A 22,935-nucleotide genomic window follows, 5' to 3' on the forward strand; every position below is an offset into this window, starting at 1 on the left:
CCCTTTGTTCCTTTAGTTTTGGGGAACACCATTCCAAATAAAATCAGAAAGTTGTTTTGGAAGTAAATTGCAGTACTGATCACAGTTTACTTTAAACAGATGGATAAGAATGTGTAATAACCTGGTAGTACATTTTGTGCCAACTGTACATTTGTGAGTGTTGTACATAGTGTGCCAGAAAATAATGCTTTACTGCTTTCTTTCTCAAATAATTCCACACTCTTTTATTCTTTTCCTAATACTCAGTTTGTGTTTTCCTTACTATAATGTCAGACCAATATAATAAAATTAATCTCATTAAATATAGCTCAAGTTATACAAATCTGATTAGCTGCCATAGACACCCTCATAATTAATCTTTTTAAATAAAACTTTTAATATTTCATGAGCTCCTCTTGCATCATGGAAGAATTGCTGTAGAGCATTTGCTTAGCAGCTTACTTTCCAGTATATTGAATTTTCTGAGTAAATCTAATCATAGCATTCCCTTTTGATCTGGCCACTATTTTCTGGCAGCTGGTCAATATTACCATTGTTGTTGCTAGCTCCTGTGTTGCTATTATGATGAAATTCTAAAGAGGTGGCTATAGCAGAAATAACATTCAAATCTTCTCCATCTATCAAAAAACCTTGTCAAGCAAATGAGCAGTGCTAACATTATATTATTCTGTTGAGACCAAGTGTAGTTCTTTGCTTTTATGCCTTTACAGATTTTCACATGATTATTCTAGTAATTTGGTATAATTAACATTACTTCCTAGAAACAAAGTGATAGAATAGGTATGAACTAACTATAGAGATACGTAGATAAAAAGTTGACAGTTGATATTGTCTGTTGTTAATTGAAGACTGAATTTTTTCAGTCAAGTGCTTATGCTTTTTACTGTTAATGTGTCTAAAAAGGAATGAATCAGTGCTACAAAAAGTTACTAATGTTATTCTATCAGAAATTTATCAATTGGAAATGATATAGTGGAGTGTAGGATGATCTTCAGTTCTCTGTGTGGTAATCGTTTAACTTTGTATTCCTGCTGCTCCTTGTTTTACTCTTCTCCACACCCTTCAAGGGCTTCTATGAGGGTGCATCATAGAATGGTTTGCTATTTTCAGTGTGTGGATGAAATTGTGCTTTAAGTCTGTTACAAAAAATGCAGCCTTTTGCAAAATAATACTTGAAATAGTACCCATTAATTCAAAATAGTTTGAAGATGCAAAATGCATGGAGATAAATGGGAACAAGAGTCCTCTCAAAAAGTGGAGTATCTGAATTTCCCAGAACTACTGTTTCATCACAAGTGAAAGGTAGATAAAGAACAATGATGGCATCAAGATGAACTGAGTTTCGTCTTGTTTTGTCTTGTAATAAAAATGGTTCAGCTTTAATATAGCAGGTTTAACAGAACAGTGCACTACAGATACTGCTTAAGAATTTACAGCATTCCTTTGATGTTGTCTGACTGCCCTCTTCAGGATGGCAACGAATATGTTAGTCTGCTTAGTGATACTATCTGTTTCTAGAAATAACCAATCTAATGCCTAAATTGCCTTTTTTTTTTTTTTTTTTTTTTTTTTGATTGCAAACTGCACATTGAGTAAGGGTGTTAGGTAGCAAATCTTACCGAGTCAGGTAATGAGGGCGAAAGTTGAATTTTGTTGTGCTTCATGTTATTATTTAATTCTTTGCGGGAGAAAGAGATGATAAATTTTCATTTTAAGTCTTGGGGTTGTATGATATATTTTTTCATGTACAGTGGATTTCTTTATACTACACAGCTGTGCTGGAGTTTGTATGTAATATGTTACATGTCTAAGGTTGATCTCAGTTATGAAGAAAAGGGGAAAGTCTTATGGTATCTGTGATCTTGTAATGCTTTTTCCCTTCTTTCTCTTATAGATGTTTAGTGCAGAGTTTCTCTTGCAACAAACAAATTTTTGCATTTACAACTTCTAAATAGTGTTCTGCACCATGAAACACATAGAACTGTTTTTCTAGAAACACTGTTTTGAGAAAAGCTGCAGAACACATTTATTTATACTACTTCTGTATCTTACCATATGCAAAGATGAGTTGTCAAGTGGTAAAACCGTCGTTTGGACTCTACAGTGGATATAATTAAACAGTAATATGGAAATTAGCAAAGGAGTCTGTCTAAATCAGAAAGTACTGCGAGCATTCTTTCATTTTGTTTTTTTTTCCCCCTGAATTTTTGTTGGTATAGATTTGTCCTGTGGAAGAACCTGTGTTTTTATGGCTTTAGAGGGTGTCTCTGCTGGTATTACTCACCTGGAATTCCTTTTGTCTTTGCCTTCCTCTTGGTGCAGTCAGGGCAAAGTTGTTTGTTTTGGTTTGTGTTCTCTTTGTTGGGTTTTTTGTTGGGTTTTTTGGTTGGTTGGTTTTTGTTTGTTGTTTTGTTTTTTTGTTTAGGAGGCTATTTAGCAGCATATCACCTTCTAGTGATGATAGGAAAGCTTACTTACGTGTTTTACAAAATTACCACATTTAAAACAACTTTTAGAGGAGTAATCTGGAGTTTATTATGCTGCCTACAAGCCTACTGTTTATTCAGTTAGGATCATTTCTCGAGTGCTTAGCAGTTTCTTCAGCTCTCTTTTAGCTCTGCTATTTTAGGAGCATACTGCTTTCACAGTTCTGTGTTATTTGTCCCCTGGTTTCAGAATTCCTTATGTGTAGCTGTTTCTAGCAAGTATATCCTGATAGCACACTCAAGGGCCACATAAACATATCCTTGCATGGATCTGTTAGCAGATTTATTTGACACTTGCCACTAAGACCAGTCCCATTTATTGAGACTTTTAAGTATGGAAAACATTACTTTTTCTTAATATCATTTTGGGATTTCTCTTGTATAGTTTAACTTTACACATTTCTAATTTTGGAGATGACAGGTTAGAAACAAAAGTTGCAAATGAAACTTTTAAATTGATAGTATGGATGTTGAGAATGGTACTGCAAATGCGATTTATCTAACCATTGCAGCTGATTGTAGAATATTTTTGCAAGTGAATGGCATATGGATGTACATTTGTTTCTTCTCCTTAACAGGCAAGCTAATGAGGAGTATCAAGTGCTGGCTAATTCATGGCGCTATTCATCTGCTTTTTCAAACAAACTGTTTTTCACAATAGTGGATTATGATGAAGGAGCAGATGTTTTTCAGCAGGTAAATGTTGAATACTGTAAAGCATTGTTAATTTTCAGAACTGCATGTCAGTTTTTCAAATGACACAAGATAAATTATTTTCTGTATGGAGGTGTGTACCTCTGTGTACCTCTGTTTTGTATACAATTTCCTCCTGGTTAAAACCACACCAGTTTCTGTGACATCAGTGAAGACAAACTCTACTAGTAACCACTTGCAGTATTTTCCAAGTGTAGTTTATAATGTTTGTTTATAGATTACATTATATATGTATATGCAGCCTTTTTTTCTCAGCAATTGTTTAGGCCATTTTTTAGAATTAAACACATTGTAAATAACATTTTCATTTAAAGATTTCCTTTATTTTCTCTTTAAGGAAAAAAAGCTCTTTAGTAAAAGAGCCTTTTAATTGCTTTTATGTAATACAATAAATATTCTTCAGCTTCAATAATATTTAGTCTGAAAGTTCTTCAGGGGAAAGAGAAGAGACAGTTTTGCATTTTATATATGGGCTAGGAAGAGTGAAATTTGCAGAATAGTTTAAGGTCTCCTCTGAAATTGAGAAGTCTAGGAAAAAGGCATCCCTTGAAAATGAATACTAAATACTGACATGCTTATCTTTGATATTTATCCATTGATTGAAGCTAAAAATGCAGATTAAGAAAAGTGAAAAACTTCAAAGTTATCTGCGTATTTTAAATACCTTTTGGTGAAGTGTGTGACTTAAAATGTTCAAGGGAAAAGATTAATATGTATTTTTAAAATACTTATTTTAAAAAGTTAAATTAATGTGTTTAATAAATATTTTTACTTCCAATTGAAATATTAGAATGCATTGTGTAAAGAATGGTTATTAGTGACTTAAGATTTTGCTTTAAAAATTAAAGATTTTTTTGCTGTAAAAATTAAAGACTTTATAAAAATTTGTGTTATTGTAACCTGCATAGTTATAATAATCCAAAATATTTTGTTTGATCTTGCCTTAAGCCAATCAGCACATTAGAAGAGTCCAGTTCAACTTATTCCTTGTGTAACGGGGCAAAAATTCAGTTTATTTCAAATGGCATGCATTTAAGTCATGTTTACCTTTAGACAAAATTAAGCATAAACATGTAGGAGGTTTTTTGAAGAGACAGAGTGTTAAGAATAAGTTATACTAGTTTTAGTATAAGTTATATTGTTTTAAGGTGGATTTGAGGGAAATGCAATTCTGACTTCACATTTATGTGTGCAAAGTCATGTAATACTGATGCCATAGCAAAAACACCCCAAAAGTACACTATCCCAAAAGTAGTGGTTTTGATTTTTTCAGCTTTTGCCATGTTTATGGAGAAATGATAAAACCGTTCCAGATCAGCTTTCTCCAAACTCTATACAATGTCCAAATGTTTCTGTATCTTATAAAATATTTTATTTAACTATTTCACAACATGTGTCAGCCTCTTTTGGAAAAAAAATTATTTCCAAATCATTTCAGTAAAGAAGAGGGCTATTTTTTTGCTTAGATGGAAAACATTTTAATAGTTGGTAATTTCTATTGATAAATTCAATATAAAGTTTTGCTGATGTTATATGAAATTCATTTTTAAGGAATGAAACAAACAAGCTTACTTTTTTATTTAAAGAGCTCCATACTGCATCACCTTTAAGTATTACATTAATTTTCATTTTTTAAAGTGTTTTATTGCATAATTTCTGAGATGGCCTGAATTTGGAGGAATCTCATATAGTGAAATTAAATTTTCCTATACCACATTGCAAAGTCGAAGTCAGAATTTCAATGTATATGTAGATCTATTTGTTTGTCACTTTTGAGGATTTTTTTATATACTGTGAATAGTTCCAGTGACATCAATACATGAATTAACAGTAATTTCTAGGGCAAGTTATGTATTTTAAGCTAGTTATCCAGCTAAAGATAAAAAAGATTCAAAAAAAGGCTAGTCACTAGTGGTTAGTCTCCTGTAGCCAGTGCAAACTATGTCAAGCTACTTTGCTCCCTTAGAATTATAACCTAATATACTTTAATAGGTTGGTTGGATGCAGGGTCTCTGTTTTACCAGTTACAGGAAAGGTCATGCAGTGTGTGAGAACTTTAAAGCATAAGATATCCTTATATAGAAAAGCTTGTGGGTGGAACACTCTGAATACTTAAACATCCTGAAGAATCTACTGGAAGGAATATTTTGAGCACTCTTTTTGGAGGACTATATATGAGGATGTTTTAAAAAATGTAATGTATGGAGGCAAGTAATATTTTTATGCTAATTAGATTTGTGTTATTGATGGTATTGTGGTGGTGTATTTTGAGAATAGAGTTACTGATTTTTTCCCTCTGTTTTTCCTGGTTTTGTAGCTGAATATGAACTCTGCTCCGACTTTCATGCATTTTCCTCCAAAAGGTAAACCCAAGAGAGCTGACACGTTTGACCTGCAGAGAATCGGATTTGCAGCTGAACAGCTAGCTAAATGGATAGCTGACAGAACCGATGTTCATGTAAGTCTTTCGATAGTTTTAAAAGCTGATGGCAAATGTATCTTTGTGGTTTGAGACAGGCTGATGGTAAATTCCATCTTTCCTAAATGACTTTTTTTTGTCAAGTGAAGGTTCTACAACACATTAAAAAATAACATTCTTGGTACTTGTAAAAACTTCTGCAATCTGCAGAATATAGTCCATTCTCGCTTTGTTAAATTTTATGTAGTCTTATTCTGGATAAAAACAAGCAATAATAAATAGTTGTTAATAAATTAAATGTGCTTTGCAAAACTGGATACAAAACACTTAGATCCAAAGGTAGCTGCTTTTAATTCAGACACAACCTGAAAATCTGTTGCAGAAATAATGTTTCAGGTTGCAAAGTTCAAAATTAAAAATGAACGTTTTTCAAAGTATGTGCCTATTAAAGTAGTATTTTTTCTGACTGAAACTGACTGACTCTGAAACCATTATGTTTATATGGAAGATGTTTATGCTCCATTATGTTTATATGGAAGATGATCTGTATGTAAGCATTTATTAAAATCTACATTTGCATTTTTCCTTCCAGATTAGAGTGTTCAGGCCTCCTAACTATTCTGGTACTATTGCACTGGCTCTTCTGGTATCTCTTGTTGGTGGCTTGTTATATCTGCGAAGAAATAATCTAGAGTTCATCTATAACAAAACTGGTTGGGCCATGGCAGCTCTGGTATGCAGATTTTCCTTACTAATATGCTTTTTATTAATTTCTTATCTTAGCATATATGTTTTCAAAACTTGCACAGTAAATTAAAAACCATTGCATTAGTAAATTGTTCAGGATGATACTGTCAGAAAAAGATGCATAATCCAGATTTTGGGTCTAATTCTCATAAGCAGTGAGTATCAGTTATGATGAGTGACTCACTGAAAATTAACAAATTCTCTGATAGCTGCAGTTTTTTATTTGAGCTTTAATATGAAAATCTTTCCAATAATTGTTACTGATGTTTACAGCTGTGGTTCAACTTGCCCTCGTTTGATAAAATCCAAAACGTTGATTGGGTGGTTTAGTGTAGATATTGATGTCAGACTGTATCACTTTAGGGTAATGACAGGTTGAGAAAAAAACAAAGGCTTTATATGTTTGTAAGACAATGATAAAAGATCTGAGAAACAAAGGCAAAGGGGGAATTCTTTCCAAAACTGGTTTCAGTAGTACTGACCTTAACAATCTACTGTTAACCTAAATGAGAATAGGATGATCTTAGTGTTAGCTCTGAGGAAAGACTAAGTCTAGCCAAGTCTGTTTGAAATATTAGTCAGCTAAATCCCCAAAACCATAAATAATGTATTAAGCTTTAATTTGCTTAATAGTCAATTGCAGTGTGTTTATTTACATGGTAGTTTTCAAATAACTGAGTAAACTGATGAAAAATGTGGGATGTGCAACTTAGCTGTCTCAGTTTTAAACGGGATAGTCTTCAAGGATGGTAGATGCTGGTTATAGTGTATCAACAAGCACTCATTACTCTGGCATCGTTGTGACTGACAGAAGAGAAAAAATTCTGAGGAGAAGCATCTAAGGCTTAATTTTCATAGGGACATGGCATCAGAAATATGGTTATCAACACTAGAATAGTAACTATTGAGTCCTAGCCAATATTTTACTGCACTAGTAGTTATATTAATTGAGAACAGAACTACTTAGAAATTAATCCACGTGTTTTTTACAATATAAACAAAGTTCTTATTCTCTTGCCATTTAAATAATTATTTATTGCCTTGATCATTTTAAAGGCTTTTTTTCAACTTGTATCAATATGATGTAACCTTTCTTGAAAGAACATGGCTAGGATTGTAGATGGAATGTGAGTTTTCTTTGTACATCAGGATCACATTTTATTTCTCATCTAGTCTCCCTTCCCCAAGAAAGCTTGCACCAGGTGGTCTTTTGAGATCTCTTTCAACCTGTGCTATTCTATTGTTCTGTGTATTTTAGTTCTGCTAGACTTAGAACTAAAACTGGTTTTTCCTTTTCAAAGCCATATCATATTACTGGTTTGCTATTCTGCTCTGATTGAACAATATGAGAAGATACCTTCTTTTTGTGATACTGTGAGCTGGTGGGCCTTTGGCAGCCTATATCTGGATATCCAGATGACCTCAGTTAATGACCAGAATTTGTTATGATTCATAGAAGAAAATGGACAGTCACTTATAATCATTCTATTCAATATTGTGTAGTTATGATTCTCTTACATAGTGCTTTTTTTCTACCAGTAAAACTTAGTGCTTCTTTTTTGAGAAAAGCTCATTAAAAGGAAAAATTGGTAGGTTGGTGTCTAGTTAAGGAGAGAAAGTAATGCATAGGAAAATGCTTTTTATGAAGGGTATAAATAAGTAATAACTATTTAATTCTAAATCATTATCTTTTTCATGAGTATTTTTTCCTTTTTGAACTTTCAAGACCATATTAAACAGAGAAGGTCTGGCAAGATGTATAAAAACTACAGAAAGCCCATGTTTTCAACAGAAGTATTGACAATTATTTTGTTCCTTATTGGCAGTTGTTTTTTCAGAGGCTATAGAACTGAGAAAGCACAAAAGCACTTTTCTAAAAGCCATAGGTTTGGGGTTTAAATGCTTTTTGGGAGATGGTGTATGCTAGGTATCTAATATTCATTAAGCATACTGAAAATAACATCTTTTAATTTCAACTGAAACTTTTTCATAGTGATTGTAGGATTCAGTGACTGAAAACTGTGTCGTTGCAAACAGAGAACTCTCATTATCATTTTCTTTTTTTTTTAGAGATGCTCAGTTTGCTTTGAACAGTTTTTGTGTTTCCAAATGTTAAAAAAAAAAAAGTGGATACTTTTTATTTAAATGAAAAACAGATGGTGCCACTCTGCCTGATTGAATGACCTATTGCTAAAAATGAGAAGAAAATTCTCAGCATAAAGAGCCTGTGCTGTTTTAACAGAGGATCCCAGAAATGTTAATTTGATAACTCCATTGATATAAAAATGTTGTCTCATAGACAATATTTCCAGTAGTGTTTTAGAAGAATATTTAGGAATGCAATTTTTAATGATTCATCTAATACTTTTGATAGACTTGCAGAAGCAAGACCACAGGTTTCATGTCACACGTTGATTCCAATGCCAGCTCACACAAGACCATTGAATTGGTTTTGTCCTCAGCATTAGATTGCGCAACAGCAACATTTGTGGTTTCATCCCCTCATTGAAGCACTGCAGGCTCTGGTAATATCTTGTATGCCTTAGGCATTTTCACTTGCAACATTACCCAGAAGATTTTTAGAATGGCAAACCAGGATGGCTGAGTCACAGTACATAATATCCCAAAAGATGTTTTTTGAAATCACATGCAAAATTTATCCCCTAGATTATCTTGGACTTTAATTCAAATTCTGCTATTCATCTATGGATATTTTTCCCTCTGACATGCCAACACAAAAATGAGGAAAGACTTCAGTCGTTAGATAGTTGCAGAGTCCTGTCCTTTTATGCTGATAACAGGAAGCAATTCAGACTCTCTTCAGGACTTTTCATTTCTTAAGCAGAGAGAAGAAAAGGTCAGATGGTATAAACTAAGCAAGCTTCTAACAGTTTAGATAAGGAATTGCTTCATTTTGGACAACAGTACATGTGCTGAGAGTTTCTGTTCTGTTGGCTAGAATGTCTTTTGATAGCATTTTCTTTGCCACTGTTGTTTTCTGCATGTAATTTTCAGTTTTCTTTATGGGTATATTTCAGATTTGCCTACATACCTGTGGAATCAGGGAAGACAAAATCTGTGCTGAGATTAGACGGCAGCTGCCTAGGAGTTAACTCTATTGGGCAAAATATGACAGGTCACTTGAATGAGGAGACAAAGCCTGTGTTTACTGTTCTCATAACAGTTAATGGGTATGAGAAGTGTGTACTGTATTGATACAGTCCCCAGTATTTACACCACATAACACATTCATCATCAGTTATTGGTCCAAAGGAGCTTGGAGAGTATTATGCCTACTAGTGACTTTTTCAGCCCTTTCTGGAAATGAGGATAAAAAAATTAATGTGCTTTTTTCAAAGATACACATAGAAAAACTCAGGTTCCTCTGTGTGACTAGGTAGGCATCTCAAAAGAACATCAATAAATTCTGATTTTTAATTTCCTTTTCTTCCTATAGGCAGAGGTTTTAGAGATGCACATTTAAAGATACAGAAATACATTCTCTTTGCTTCTGTGTTGTACTCTGTCCTTTAACTGTATATCTCTTATTGGAGAGTCTAATAAGTGACGGATTTAGAAATGGAGTACAGATCTCATAGCATGAGAACCTTCCTTGAGTACAAAAGCAAGGCTAAACTGGATAAGAAAGGATTACATTTCTTTAAAACAATAATTCTGAAATGGTTAGAATTTACATATACAGAACAATATAGAAATTAAGTGTAGAACTAGCTGTCATGTGTCCACTTTTTATTGAACCTATGCTTGAATTTAACAATAGTCATAAATTAAACTAAAATTTCATTATTTTTCTTACACTACAAAGTGTTTTCCATGTTCTTGGGTCTAACTTGCAAAGAAATCTAATTAATGGTTTTGTATAGGAAGATTTTCTTAAAAATCATTCCAAATGGCTTTTTTAAGTCTCTGGCAATTTTGTTTAATGAACTAGCAGACAGTGTTAAACAAAACTTAGGCCTTTGAGAAAGGGATGTATTAAACCCAAATAAATAATTTGACAAAGTTTTCAAGACCAAGAACGGTTGAGAAATTCTGTTAATTGTGTCTTGCTAGCATTTCAGTTATCTTACATCTGTTCTTAGGAACCTTGTGATTTGCACACAGATGCACCACAGATGAGCTTAAAGCAGTCTTCCCCTTAGTGAAACGAAGGATGGAAGCCGTCAAGAAAGCATCACTTGTAATTTGTTAACAAGGTCCTGCAGCAGATCCATCTACACATAGAGTGTATTCTCCTAGGACTGGTAATAGGGGTGGACTTAATTGCCACTGAAAAAATCTTGTGGGCATTTGGTTTTGGAACCATACTATGTTGTAGCAAATCATTGTTCATTTCGTCTCTATGCTACACCAGCCAGTACACCAGTATTTGGCTACAGAGCCAAATAATCAGCTTGCTTTTATCATTTAGCTGCAGAATGAGCTACCTAAATCTGGAAGCTCTTAAAATAGCTTAATCCCTGAAAAAAACCCTGAACTCTGTTGATAAATCAGGTGGCATGCAGCAGTTAGTGCTGTTCTTGGAGTTTGACAAGGAGAAAGAAAGGAGCAGATGGATGAAAGGTGTTTCTGTAGTATTCCTCTCTGTAGAACTGTTGAAATACAGACTCTACTATGGAAAAGTGGCATTGTGCTCAGAGATAAGTGCCTCAGCTTGAACCTTCTCCTTTACTGCAGTTTTCATCCTTTGAACTTTGGCAAGATCCAAGAAAACTACAGAAAGGGGCCATTTCTCTGCATATGAGAGTTAATACAAACTCATTAACAAATTGATTATTTGTAGGAATTAACTTGGCAAAGTTCCTAACTGGGAAAAATCAACTCACAGTAATGGTTAGTGAACTCTGTGTGTTGGACACCTTTGGATCCCAAAGCATGGGATCCTATGGAAGCTTTGCCTTATGGAATGGTAAGCATTGTGTATCAGTGTGATGAATTATAAAAGCATGCATCTGTTCTACAAATAATGGTGTGTATTTTACAAACAGTAGAAGGCTGTATTTTCCAATGGTTGTTTTTTCACGCAGGTGATTGTAATTGGAGAATATAGGCACAGCAAAATAAGTTCGAATGTCAAGCACTATCTGTAGCATATTAAATTCTTGCTTGAGGAATATGATGAAAATGTTCTGTTCTTAGGATACTTAGAATAGGTGAAGATTGTAAGAGTACAAGGGAGAAGCTGGAAAATGTATTTTGGCTGCTGAAAAAGTAATTTTGAAAAACACCAGAAAGGAACATGATGGAAGGAAATCATGGCAGATCCAGTGTGTGGTAGACCAAATTAGTTTTTTTGGTCATTAACAGTCTGAACTGAAAGACTATGAAAGATGCCTCCAGGTTAAATAACCATATTGTTGAGTCCATGCTTTTCAGTTATGTTTATACATGACATTTTCTTCTCCCCACTATTGTATCTTCTAGATATTTTTTTGTTAGATATTATACTGTCTCACAGTGTGGTATTTAAAGCAAGCATTAAAGATCTTCTGTAATTTGGGAGATTTATCCTTTATAAAATACATGACTATATATAAAATGGAGTATAGCCTTTTTGATCTTTCAGTATGGAAGCAGTTTGGCCCTAGGGAATATACATTACAAACAATAATTTAAAAATGAGAAAAATTGCTTCTCATAGAAAACACACTTTCAGAGAGGCGCAGTTTGTGTACTCTATGCATCTGTTATCTTTCAATGTTTTACTTCTCAGGTAATTTTTTGCCTTTCTAAATATCCTGCACCTTACTTTTGTTACCCATATTTTCAATTTTCTACACTTTTGTGCTTTCACATAAGCTATCTATTATGTGATTCATCACCAAAAGTGCAGTAAAAATTTCTCTGCTAAAACAATCTGCAAGGTATAGAAATAACTATGTTATTCTTTTCCCAGTAATGTCACTGTATACTCTTCATTTTGTTGCACATCATTAATTAAAACACAATTCATTTGCTAGCAATCACTGTGTGTCTTCATCTGCCATATTAATTATTATGCTGTTACATTCCAAATCCTGTTAAAAGCAAAATGAAACACATTTTATATTAAAACTAAGAACCTGGTTTTAGTGTAATTAAAATACTAAAACTACAAGAAAGAGTTACAATTAAACCATGTATGAAAAGGTATCTTTTCTTACAAAATTTCTTTTCTTTTCTTTTCTCTGCAAGAGAAGTCTCAATAACATCACCACAATTAAATTGTTCTGCATGTACTTCTGTTTTCAGCAAGCTCCCATGTGTGTGTTTCTTTATTCACTATTGTAATATTGATAGGCTTGGGATCTCCAGTGTAATCCTGTGCATCCTTTCTTGTCATTCCATACTGATACATTGCAGCCTATGTTTACACTTTGGTTGTCTCTGCTGTCATCTCATGACTGTACTATATCAATATGTTGGTTATATCTATTTCATCCTAAAGAGAATAGGGGGAAAAAAATTAATATTCCATGCAAAGATAAGCAAATATAATGTAAACTAGATATAGTCACCTGGTCTTTGGAAAAATTGCTGTTTCAGCTAAATAAGTAAAACCCCCTCAACGACTACTAAACAACAACAACAAAAAAACCCAACCAAACAAAAAACCCACCCAAACCCCAAATGAAAACAAAACCCAAAACCAGGAAAGCCAAGACAGGTTTTAATAAAGCTTGACAAGATTCAGTTGTAAGTCCTTGCAAAATATGTTCGTATTTCTAGAGGTGGCAATGCTGCATTTACAGGGATACACATCTACACTAGTTTATATTTACTTCACAAACATGTTACTAAACATTCTTTAAAGAAAATGCTCCAAAGGGTTTTAGTAAACCCTGGTTTAGTCAGTCACTGTGGTATGAATTTTTACATTCATGATCCATCTGCCTATGCCTGTATGGCTTTACTATGCTATTGGGAATATTGATGTACAGTAAAAATGAGCATGTATGTAATTGTACTTAAATTGTAGTTTTTGTAAGGATTATCTGTAGATAAAACAGAAGACATATTTAGATGATACAGGTTTCCTATTTCTCTCACTTGGTAATCAAAAGATACTATATTTTCCTCTTTAAAATAGTCTTAATGAGTCCTGGTATGACTGGTGTTCGTCATGTATTCTCTACCGTATGATCTTCTACAATAATTAAGGTCTGTTTTTACAGTTGTCATGCATCCCTAACCTAACTTCACGCTTTTTCTGTAGGGAATTTCCAACTTTTTCAACAATTCAACCATTGCTATTTGTCATAGCTAAAATGAATCACAGTCATATAGGATGAGAATTTCATAAAATAGGACAGATTTTTCTTTAATAACTGGGTTTTTTTCTATTACTTTATATATAATTTCAGACACCTGAAAGCAAAAAGGTAAGATAAATATATAGGATTTAGAGGCAGAAATATTTTTGTGGAAGGTTGTATAAATCTTGAATACTCATTTCCAGAGCATTTGCAATGAATGCCTTCTACTGCTGCAAGTGCCTGTTGTCATGTAGATATGTAAATGTGGTGCATAAATTTAGGATTATTTCAAGTGAGATTTGGAAAATCTGTCTTGAGCTGACTCATTTTCAGAATGGCAGAAGTAATTAAGAATTTTATGAAAGCAATGCATCTGAAGATACTATCCTAAAATTCAAATAGGCGTAGATACTGTGTCTGTTTAGTGAAAAAAATTATATATCTAAAGCAAGAATAACCATCAAAATGGTTTTCTGTTCAGTCCCTCACAGTAAATTAGCGAATATATTGTTTTTCTATTTTTTCTAGTGTGTTGTATTTGCTATGACATCTGGTCAGATGTGGAATCACATCCGTGGACCACCGTATGCACATAAAAATCCTCAGAATGGACAAGTGGTGAGTTAATTATTTTAATTTTATTTTGAGGAGAAACGATGTGTAGACAGTCACTTGCTACAGTGAGCCTACCCACTGCAAATAATTGCAGTTCCATAGGTCAGTATGACAGTCTGTCAGAGTCTTAAATCTAGTTGCAAGCAGAGTCTGTTTGGGAATTTCAGATCTTTAGAAGGTGCCACCATCTCTGATTTGAGCATTGAAATGGACAGTTGTGTTGTTCAGACTTCTCTCTATGAGGTTCCTAGCTGTAGTGAATTTGTTAGAAAGTGTTCCATACCCCACAGTACCCACTGCCCAAAGATAAATGTAGATATTGTGTCTTTTTGTAGGGATGTGCTTCCTCCCACAGTGAAAAACAAATTTGTTTTGCTTCCTTCTTTTAGGCTGCACAAACCATTTTTCACACAAGCCTTTGCAGTTTGTAACCTCTTACCTTCCTCTCCCAATCATTTTAGTTAGAAAAGGAGATGCCAAGATGCCAAGTACTTTCATGTGCTTTGTACCATTTTCCATCATGTCTGTAAATCTTCCACTACAAATGCTTTTTCCTGTATCTCTGTGCTCCTTCAATTTAAACTCTTTATCAGCTTTACTAAGTAGTTACCATTGACTCTTGCCAAAACTACATTTATATCCTGCTACTGCTGCCTTTAAAGGATTACCTTATTTGCTTCTTCCTGCTCACAAATCAGCAAATGTTCATCAGATCTCAGAAGAATAAACTCTTTTTGCCTACTAGGAAAGTAAAAATGACCTTGACTAGTTCCAACCACTCCTTGTTATTTACCACTTTTAAAGCAATTTCTTGAGATGGAATCTAAAAACTTGCAGTGCACATAGTGATCAGGAAGCTTTTTTTTTTTTATGACTCATGGCCCATTGAGCTATTTTCAGCTTTGGCCATCACTAGTTATAGGAAACTGTCTTATGTCTTAAAGAAAGACTTGTTTTAAGCTCTCTTTCTCTCATATCTTAATTGGAGTAGCAAAAAATTATGGTTCGAATTCGATTACTGATCTGTGTTTTATCAGGAATGAAGCAGAATATTGATGTCATAATATGACAGGATTTCATCTGTGAACTTTGTTATTCAGAAACAGAATTAATGATACAATAAATAATCTCGATAAAACACTGTTTATGAAAATTTGGAATTTTTCATTTCCGCCTTGCAGCATTAAATTTATTACACTTTTCTATGGAGTGACAGAAAGAAGAAATATTGCATAGGAAAAGCACTGTTTGTGACAAATTAGTTTTTACCTTATCCAATTTTATACACATTGCCTGTCTTAAACCTGTTTTGGAAGTATACCCTACATTTAATAATTTTGAAATATTCTTGAATTTGTGCTGGCTTGTCTGTGTTTTCAAAGTGTGAACTCATATCCTGTGTGTCTGAAGCGCTACTACTTTGGGAATGTTAGCACACACAGCTAAGTAATGGAAATAATGGTAAAGATAGTTTTAAATTCTAGGTACTAGTCTATTGTATTGTTCGACATACATTCTTTTTGGCTTTGATGCATTATATGACTTCAGGTAAGTTATTTGTGCCTCTAATTCAGCTGTCTCTCCTTGATCATATGTGTCAGTACTCTGACCTCTTAGGAGCTTTGTCTGTGACAGTAAGTAAAACCAGTTAGATTCTATGCATTAAAAGAAGAATAAATGCAGGATTACCAAGATCCTGCTTTAATTAAGCTATCACTGACCACTATAGTTGTAATTTAAAGCTCTAACTTTAGAAGTGTTAGAAGCTTAATAAGTATGCTATAGATCTTTACCTATTTTACACTGTGGTTTAGGATTTTTGTCTTCAAATAACACTTGAAAATTTTCCTGTTTCATTTTTCTAACACTTATATGTGTTTCTGTGAATTTGAAGCAGTAAATGTGCTTATCTAACCTTCTGTGAGATTTATTCAACCATGATAATTCACTGTAACACTTTGTGAACTGTCAGCAATTTCTGTCTTTACATCTGAATAAAATTTAACTCATCACTTTCTTTCCAATGTCTAGCATTTAGTAACAATTCCAAACCTGAATGCTAATTTTTTACAAGGATTACTTGCATGTGATACTCTGAAACTTTGTTGACAGTCTTACCACGGAAATTTCTGGTTTTAAGAGGAGGCATAGAATAGCCCACCACGCTTAATAGTTTTATTATTAAGTTCAAAATTATAGATGCTTAGTTTTTCTTATTTCATAGAAGTTAGTGGTTCAGTTCTATACTAGTCTGATATGCCACCAGACTTTGAAAGTGAGATTACTCTGTATTCATAAACTATTCTTTGCCTCAAATACCTCCTATTGTATGCTTTGTTTTGCAGTCATTTTAGATGACACTTAATTTGTTCTTAAATTCCTGGGGTTTTTCAAAAGACCAAAAGACATCTGTTTCCTTTGCTTAGACAACACTACTTACTCTTGCCAGTATCTTGTTCAAGTAGCATCACCAGTTCTTAAAACTTTTGGCTTTTGCATTGTGTTTATGATTACCTAAGCTACTTTAACTGCATAATGGTACTCTTTGAAACTTCTAAACCATATTTTTATATTTCTGTGTGGTCTGTTCTATAAAGCTGGTGTTCCCTCTTACTGTGGTTCTTGCAGTTAGTTCCTTTATTCCCTACTGCTATCAACTGATTTCAGGTTTTGCGTCCGCATGGAAGAGCATCAGAAAGCTCTTCCAGGCTCAAAGACCTTGTAGAAAGCTGAATCCCACAGTAACATTGTTTGCTATTTCAGTTCTGGTTTAGGTTTATGAAACTGGTGCTAGTCTTCCATCTTGACACGTACTTTATTTCTGTTTTATTTCCGGAGGTCTCCATCTTTTGCCAAATAATTTTGTTAGGATTGGGCCCTTACTGACCTGTTACGCTAAAATCTGTGCCTGGTTTACTGGGACTGAGGTGGCAATTAAACATCCTATTGGTGTCTGTGTAGAAAGTCTTGTGAGAGTTCTGATTTTTACTCAGAGCTTGATCTGTATAGAGCTGGTGGTGAGAGAAGTAGAACTGGAGAAAGCAATTACATGGGTTTGAGCTTCTTGTAGAGGTGGTTCTGCTGCTGTTTAACTGACCTAATAGCAAAGAATTCTGACTAGATTTTCATCAGCTTTTAAACAAAAAGCAGCAATGGCTAAGAGAGCATTTATGTATATCTGTCTATGAGTTAGCTGCCTTTTTTATTATTTTGCATAGAAATTCTAGAATTTTTATTGTACATTATATTTAAGATTGCAACTATACAATTGTTGGAAGTTTGCTGTAAATGAGAACAAGGAAAAGGACAAGCTTGATCTAAAATGCCGAATTAACATGGTTTCCAAAGCTCATAATTTTCTTTCTTCCTCTTAAAAAAAAGTATTAGAAGTTGGAAAAGTTTTTGTGTGAAGAGGAAGATACAGTATTTTATTACCAGATATTAGATGGTTTTCCTGCGTAAGTTGATGCTTTGTGAAATGGACAATGGTATTATTTACCACTATATTAACTGGATTTTTTTATTGTCTTATATTTAAAGGGTTGTTAAAATTCCTAAAGTATAACACAAGTTATGTCCTTAGGAAGCAATTTGTATTTTAACAGATCTTTTAGATAGAACACATTGTAATATCATATTAAATACAAATATTTGTTCAACTTTAGAGTTTATTCATCCTGGTTTTTTCCCCTACTTACCTTTTGTAGTTTTATAACCACTGATCGTTACTCACTTTTCTTGGTGATACAGCTATGTAGTAATCTGTATGTTTATGAAGCTAAATTAAAGCTATATTTGACTGCTGGTATCATTTTTTCATTTGTCAGTGCAAAATAAAGGTACTCTGAAAAACTTATGCTAAGAATCCTGAGATTCTTAATTTGTGCTGGTCCTCTACTGCTAAGCAGGATAAAATGTCACTTACCAAGGTTAATTCTTCTGTGGTTTCTGATATGAATCTAATTAAAATACATGGAATTGTTTCTTGAAACAGTTTTAAAGAACAACTCACCCTTTCAAGCTCAGTAAGTCACAGTAAATTCATTGTCCTTTAGCCTTCTGTGTATCTGGAAGCATGGTTGAAGTATAGTTTGTCAAGATTGTCTTTGTAATGCATGACTTTTTTAAAAGTAGCCATATTGATGGTACCAGTTTCAATACATACAAAAGTCACTTTACTGTGTGATTTATTATTATGTTAGTCTTGCAGTTGGATAAAAAATTCATACAGGTTGTTATCAGTAACTAACGTAAGGTATCCAGATTGGCCTTTTACCACAGCAATATTTTGCTGCATCTGTTGCCACTAATCACAGACATAGTACTGTCGAAAATACATCTTAATATTTTACTGTAATAGCCAATTATTTTTAATGTCATGCTGGATAGAAATGAGTAGTGCATTACTTACGAGTATTTTTAATGAAATAGCTTTCCTGTGGTTATCAAAGCTGTGAGTCTGTTCAGAAACTACAAGTGCAACTACAAGTGGTAAAGGGTTTCTCAAGCCTTTAAATTACATTTCTGTCATGATTTAGTCAAAAAAGCTGTTGATTGGCAGTGTAAGGTGTAGAACTAGTATAAAACAATCTTAATTCTGTTAACAGATCAGCACATTAACAACTGGACATCATATCTAAACTACTGTTGGGAAAATTATTAGTCTGTGTAAGCCATCTGTGCTAATTTTTGAGATTGCAAGGGTGATTGAGTCTGGCATTCTGTGTAATCTGTGTTCCTAACTTGATATTAGAAAACGGAAACCTTGCACAATATTTGGTACTCTTTTTTTATTGTGGGAAGAAGAGGTTAGAAGATGGTCAGGACAGAAGGATTGCTGAGATGAAGGAATCAGAACCTCTGTGTTCTTAAATGGTCAATTCTGGACGCACACATGCTGTAGACGTTCGCGTGGTACCATTCCATTGCCAATGCTGTTATTTTGTCTGAGTAAGGATGGAACATATTCTCAGGAAGTAAAACCAGATTTCAGACAAGTAGTCATGCAGCAAGTAGTTTATCATTATAAAATTCAATAAAATAAAAATTAAAGAGGCTGCCAGTTTTTAATTGCTTCTTGTAATAACAGAAATCCAATTTTAATTGATACCACTTCCAACTGATAAACACCCCTTGTCCCCCACTCCTTGTCTTCCTTTTGCTAAGTGTAAATGGGCTCCTAGAAGCCATTTACTTTCATTTGGAAGAACTGTTTTCTGCAGAGCAGCTCTTTTTTCAGAAGTCAGGGAGGCCTCAAATACATGAATTCTTGAGGTATCTGAAGACAGAATGATAATGCAGTACAGTAAAATATACTTTAAGGCAGAAAACCAGAATGACACATGGGAAAAACTGGTTCATGTTCTTCTGTTACTAATAGAGCAAGAGCCAGTTTCATAAAGCCAGCTTAAATGCCAGGCAGGAATCTAATTTTTTCTGTCTTCCTGGACTTTACTGGTTGTGGAGATGTATATGGTAGGGGCCTTATCTATTAAAATAATTTTGACTGGAAGGTAACTTTGAAAATTGTCTAGTCCAGCTGCTTGCTCAAAGGTGGTCAGGTTGCTCAGGGCTTTGTCTAAAAGAATTTTGAATGTCTCCATGGTTAGAGATTTTCTAACCTGTTCCAGTGTTTGACCACCCACTGAATTCTTTTAATTTTACCTTTTAATTTATTTTTATCTTTTGCTTTTAATTTCCCTCAGGAGCAGTCAAGGTAAATTTTATCCTTCTCTTCAGTAAAGCTGATTTAGCTGAGTTGTTAATTAGAATTTAACATTGACTTGAATAAAATTTGGACTTAGACCAGAGGTACAGCTTTTCAGAGCTTCTGACAGCACACTTTTGCTTAAGTGACACTATGATATCACTTCAAAATCCACACTGACAACAAGAAAATAGTACACATGGAGCATTCAGAGATTTTTCTCTGTATAGATTCTGCTCTTTCAGTAGAGCCATGCAGATGTTCTTCTTGTAACTATTAAACAATTGGTTTTTTCTAAAATCCTACAACTTTCAGACTGGGGAAGGCAGAGGAGAGGAAAGGACCATGTTTTCCATATTGTGCAACAACATCTTTCACTATTTTGGATGGATTATTTTGTGAATCTTACCTATTCCCTGTGGAAACATAGTCTGTAGTACAAGGGTGCAGATGTTCCTTTTCCTGAAGTAAAGTTTCAGCGGTTGGGAATTGTCTTGTGAACTACTAGGAAAGTCTCAAAATATTTTCTGTCCTGCAGAGCCTTCTAGAGCTGGTGTGGTTTTATGTTGGTGAGCTCTTGCCTTTCCTTATAGTTTTGCTAGTGAGCTCTGATGCTGTCATTTCAGTGTAACAGGTTAACTTCTTATGCCTGTGAACTGTCAAAAGAAGGAACATGCATTTGAGTGTGTTAATGTAAATGAAGCAGCATACTTCAGATAGTCCTTCATGGACTAATTCATGTGTAATCTCTGGTTCAGAAAGATACCTTTTTATTGTCATTACTCATTTTTTATGGTGGTTTTTTTTTTATTGAACATAAGGAACTTCTGGTTGGGTTTTTGTCTTTGTTTTTTTTTTTTCTACAAGGCAGTAATTATTTGCTACTTGATAATTTATTAAATATAAAATGCTTTTTGTATGTTTTCATGGAAACAAAAATTATTCTGACATTTTTTTTTTGTCTAGCTCTGGTGCCAGCATTAATTCCTTTCTTTGGCTAACCTTTCATGTTAACTGACTGTTCTGAAGGAAGATTCAGTAGAAGAAGACATAAGGACTAAATTAAAAGGTAAACTAAAAGGTTTGATGGTACCTGCAGTCTGTTCTTCTGAGCCTTCAAAGGCAAGTAGGGTGATACTATATACCTCACCTATTAGATATCAAATATTTCTGTGTTCCTGGATGTTAAGTGGCAGTTTATGTGTTCTTTGGTTTTCTGTTCTTTGAATAATTCGTAAGACTTTCAAAATTGTTTTATTTATAGATGTTGCCACACAAATCTTGAAGATATATGTTGTAGTCAGGGATAAACACACATACCTTTCATTATTTTCCTAACATATTTTTTTTAAGCATTATAAATATTCTCAAGATTAATGATGCTGCAACTAGTCCTATTTGTTCTATTCAGTTTGAGACTTAAAAGAGTCCTGTTCTTGGTAGTTTCTCTTTTTTTCCCCCACTGCCTAGCAGCAAAATTGCATTAAGATTAAACGGAGTCTGAAACCTGGTGGCTAAGGAATCAGTTTTGACTTCAGCTGGTGTGCTCAGATAGACAAAACCTGTTCCTATACTAAAATTAAAATAGATTAAGCTGGTACTTGGCAAGGTTATACATATGAACAGAATGTGAAAGTAGGTGCTCTGGTAAAGGCAAGAGTTGACTGGTTCAATTGTTTTTGTAGTTGGTTGGTTAGATTGGAGCAGAGGAGGGGTTGGTATTGTTTGTGACTTTTATAACACTAGACCTATTCAAAGCAACCATGAAAATCAGCTTGAAGGAGGAACATGTGTGCATTCATTGTTCTTTTGGCACAATAATGCTTCAATAGCAGAAATAAAAATTTTTCTAGCTTTAGAACAGACAGTGAGAATCTTTCAATAAATTAAGGACCTCCTTTCCTGTTTTGCATTTTTCAGAATAATACTTTCTTTATCTAATGTTCAGTGGTTGGTGTTGTGCTTCTGTTTATTGTAATGATTGTAATTATAAAAGAATTTGAATGTGTGTATATATATACTTTCATCTTCTGAATAGTCATTGTAAAATATCCTGGAAATCTAAAGCTATTTTGCAGATTCTAAAAAATTTGTGTTATCAGAAATGCCATACAACATGTGTTAGTACTATTAAAGCTTTCTGCTCTTCTGTTATGTCCAAAGGACAAGTGCAATCCACACCATTGGGATTCTGTTCTAAACTATTGGGTGAGAAATTTGATTTATATTAGTTCAAATTAGATCTTGCTCAAGAATAGCTTACATGGCTGTTACATTATAAATACTTATATTTAGAAGCAGACATTGTTAAGTTAATGGTTATGCTATGTAAGTGGCAAGCAGTGTTTCTCCAAAAAGTCACCAAAAATGTTTGTAAGGCAATTATTGTTTTCAGACTGGTTTGTCCTTATTCTTGGAGTATGAGGAGGACATAATTCAACTTCTGCCCTGTTTTCTGGTCAGCATTCAAACTTTTTTTATGTACACATTGTTGAGAAGCAAGTTCACAAAAGGAGTAGGCTTTACACAAGCTTTAGAACAAGGAATTATTTTTGTTTCACAGTAGCCTTTAGACACACATACTTCTGTCTGTCACTTAAAAAGCCATTGCAAAATTATAGCCTGTCTTAGGAGAGTTTGCTCATGCATAACATAGCTGTGATTGATCTGCTCTTTAGAGGTTTTAAAGGCATCTTGTGTCAAGCTAATATTATGCACATAAGTGTATTGAGGAGCAGATTTTATGTGCATCACCTACTCCTGGTATTCAGTAATCACAGAATCAAACTTTCATATTTATTTGAAATAGACTGTAGTTCTTCTGTATGTGTTTGTACTGAAAAAGGAGGCGTTTTTCACTGTTCCCCATAAAAGTCTATCATTAATATTTAAACCAAAGCTATTAAAGGTTGTGGCACTTTAACTTCAGGTAGAGTGCAAATTAAAAAGAGTTCTTTACTGACAGTCTGCAAGCCTAGCTTCTGAGCAGTA

The 22,935-nt window shown here is 33.8% G+C and overlaps 1 protein-coding gene across 4 annotated transcripts in view; it reads left to right on the top strand.

The window, feature by feature from the left end:
* Positions 1 to 22,935, top strand: part of TUSC3 (tumor suppressor candidate 3) — a 199,465-nt gene that overhangs the window by 129,364 nt on the left and 47,166 nt on the right. For all 4 annotated transcript variants that reach the window (XM_048304359.1, XM_048304363.1, XM_048304361.1 and 1 more), the window contains exons 3-6: positions 3,065 to 3,182; positions 5,518 to 5,658; positions 6,212 to 6,352; positions 14,151 to 14,240. In XM_048304359.1, the coding sequence (XP_048160316.1) occupies positions 3,065 to 3,182; positions 5,518 to 5,658; positions 6,212 to 6,352; positions 14,151 to 14,240 (490 nt within the window). The remainder of the gene's footprint in view (positions 1 to 3,064; positions 3,183 to 5,517; positions 5,659 to 6,211; positions 6,353 to 14,150; positions 14,241 to 22,935) is intronic.

Source organism: Corvus hawaiiensis, chromosome 5 (genome assembly GCF_020740725.1).
Source record: "Corvus hawaiiensis isolate bCorHaw1 chromosome 5, bCorHaw1.pri.cur, whole genome shotgun sequence".
Taxonomy (NCBI): domain Eukaryota; kingdom Metazoa; phylum Chordata; class Aves; order Passeriformes; family Corvidae; genus Corvus; species Corvus hawaiiensis.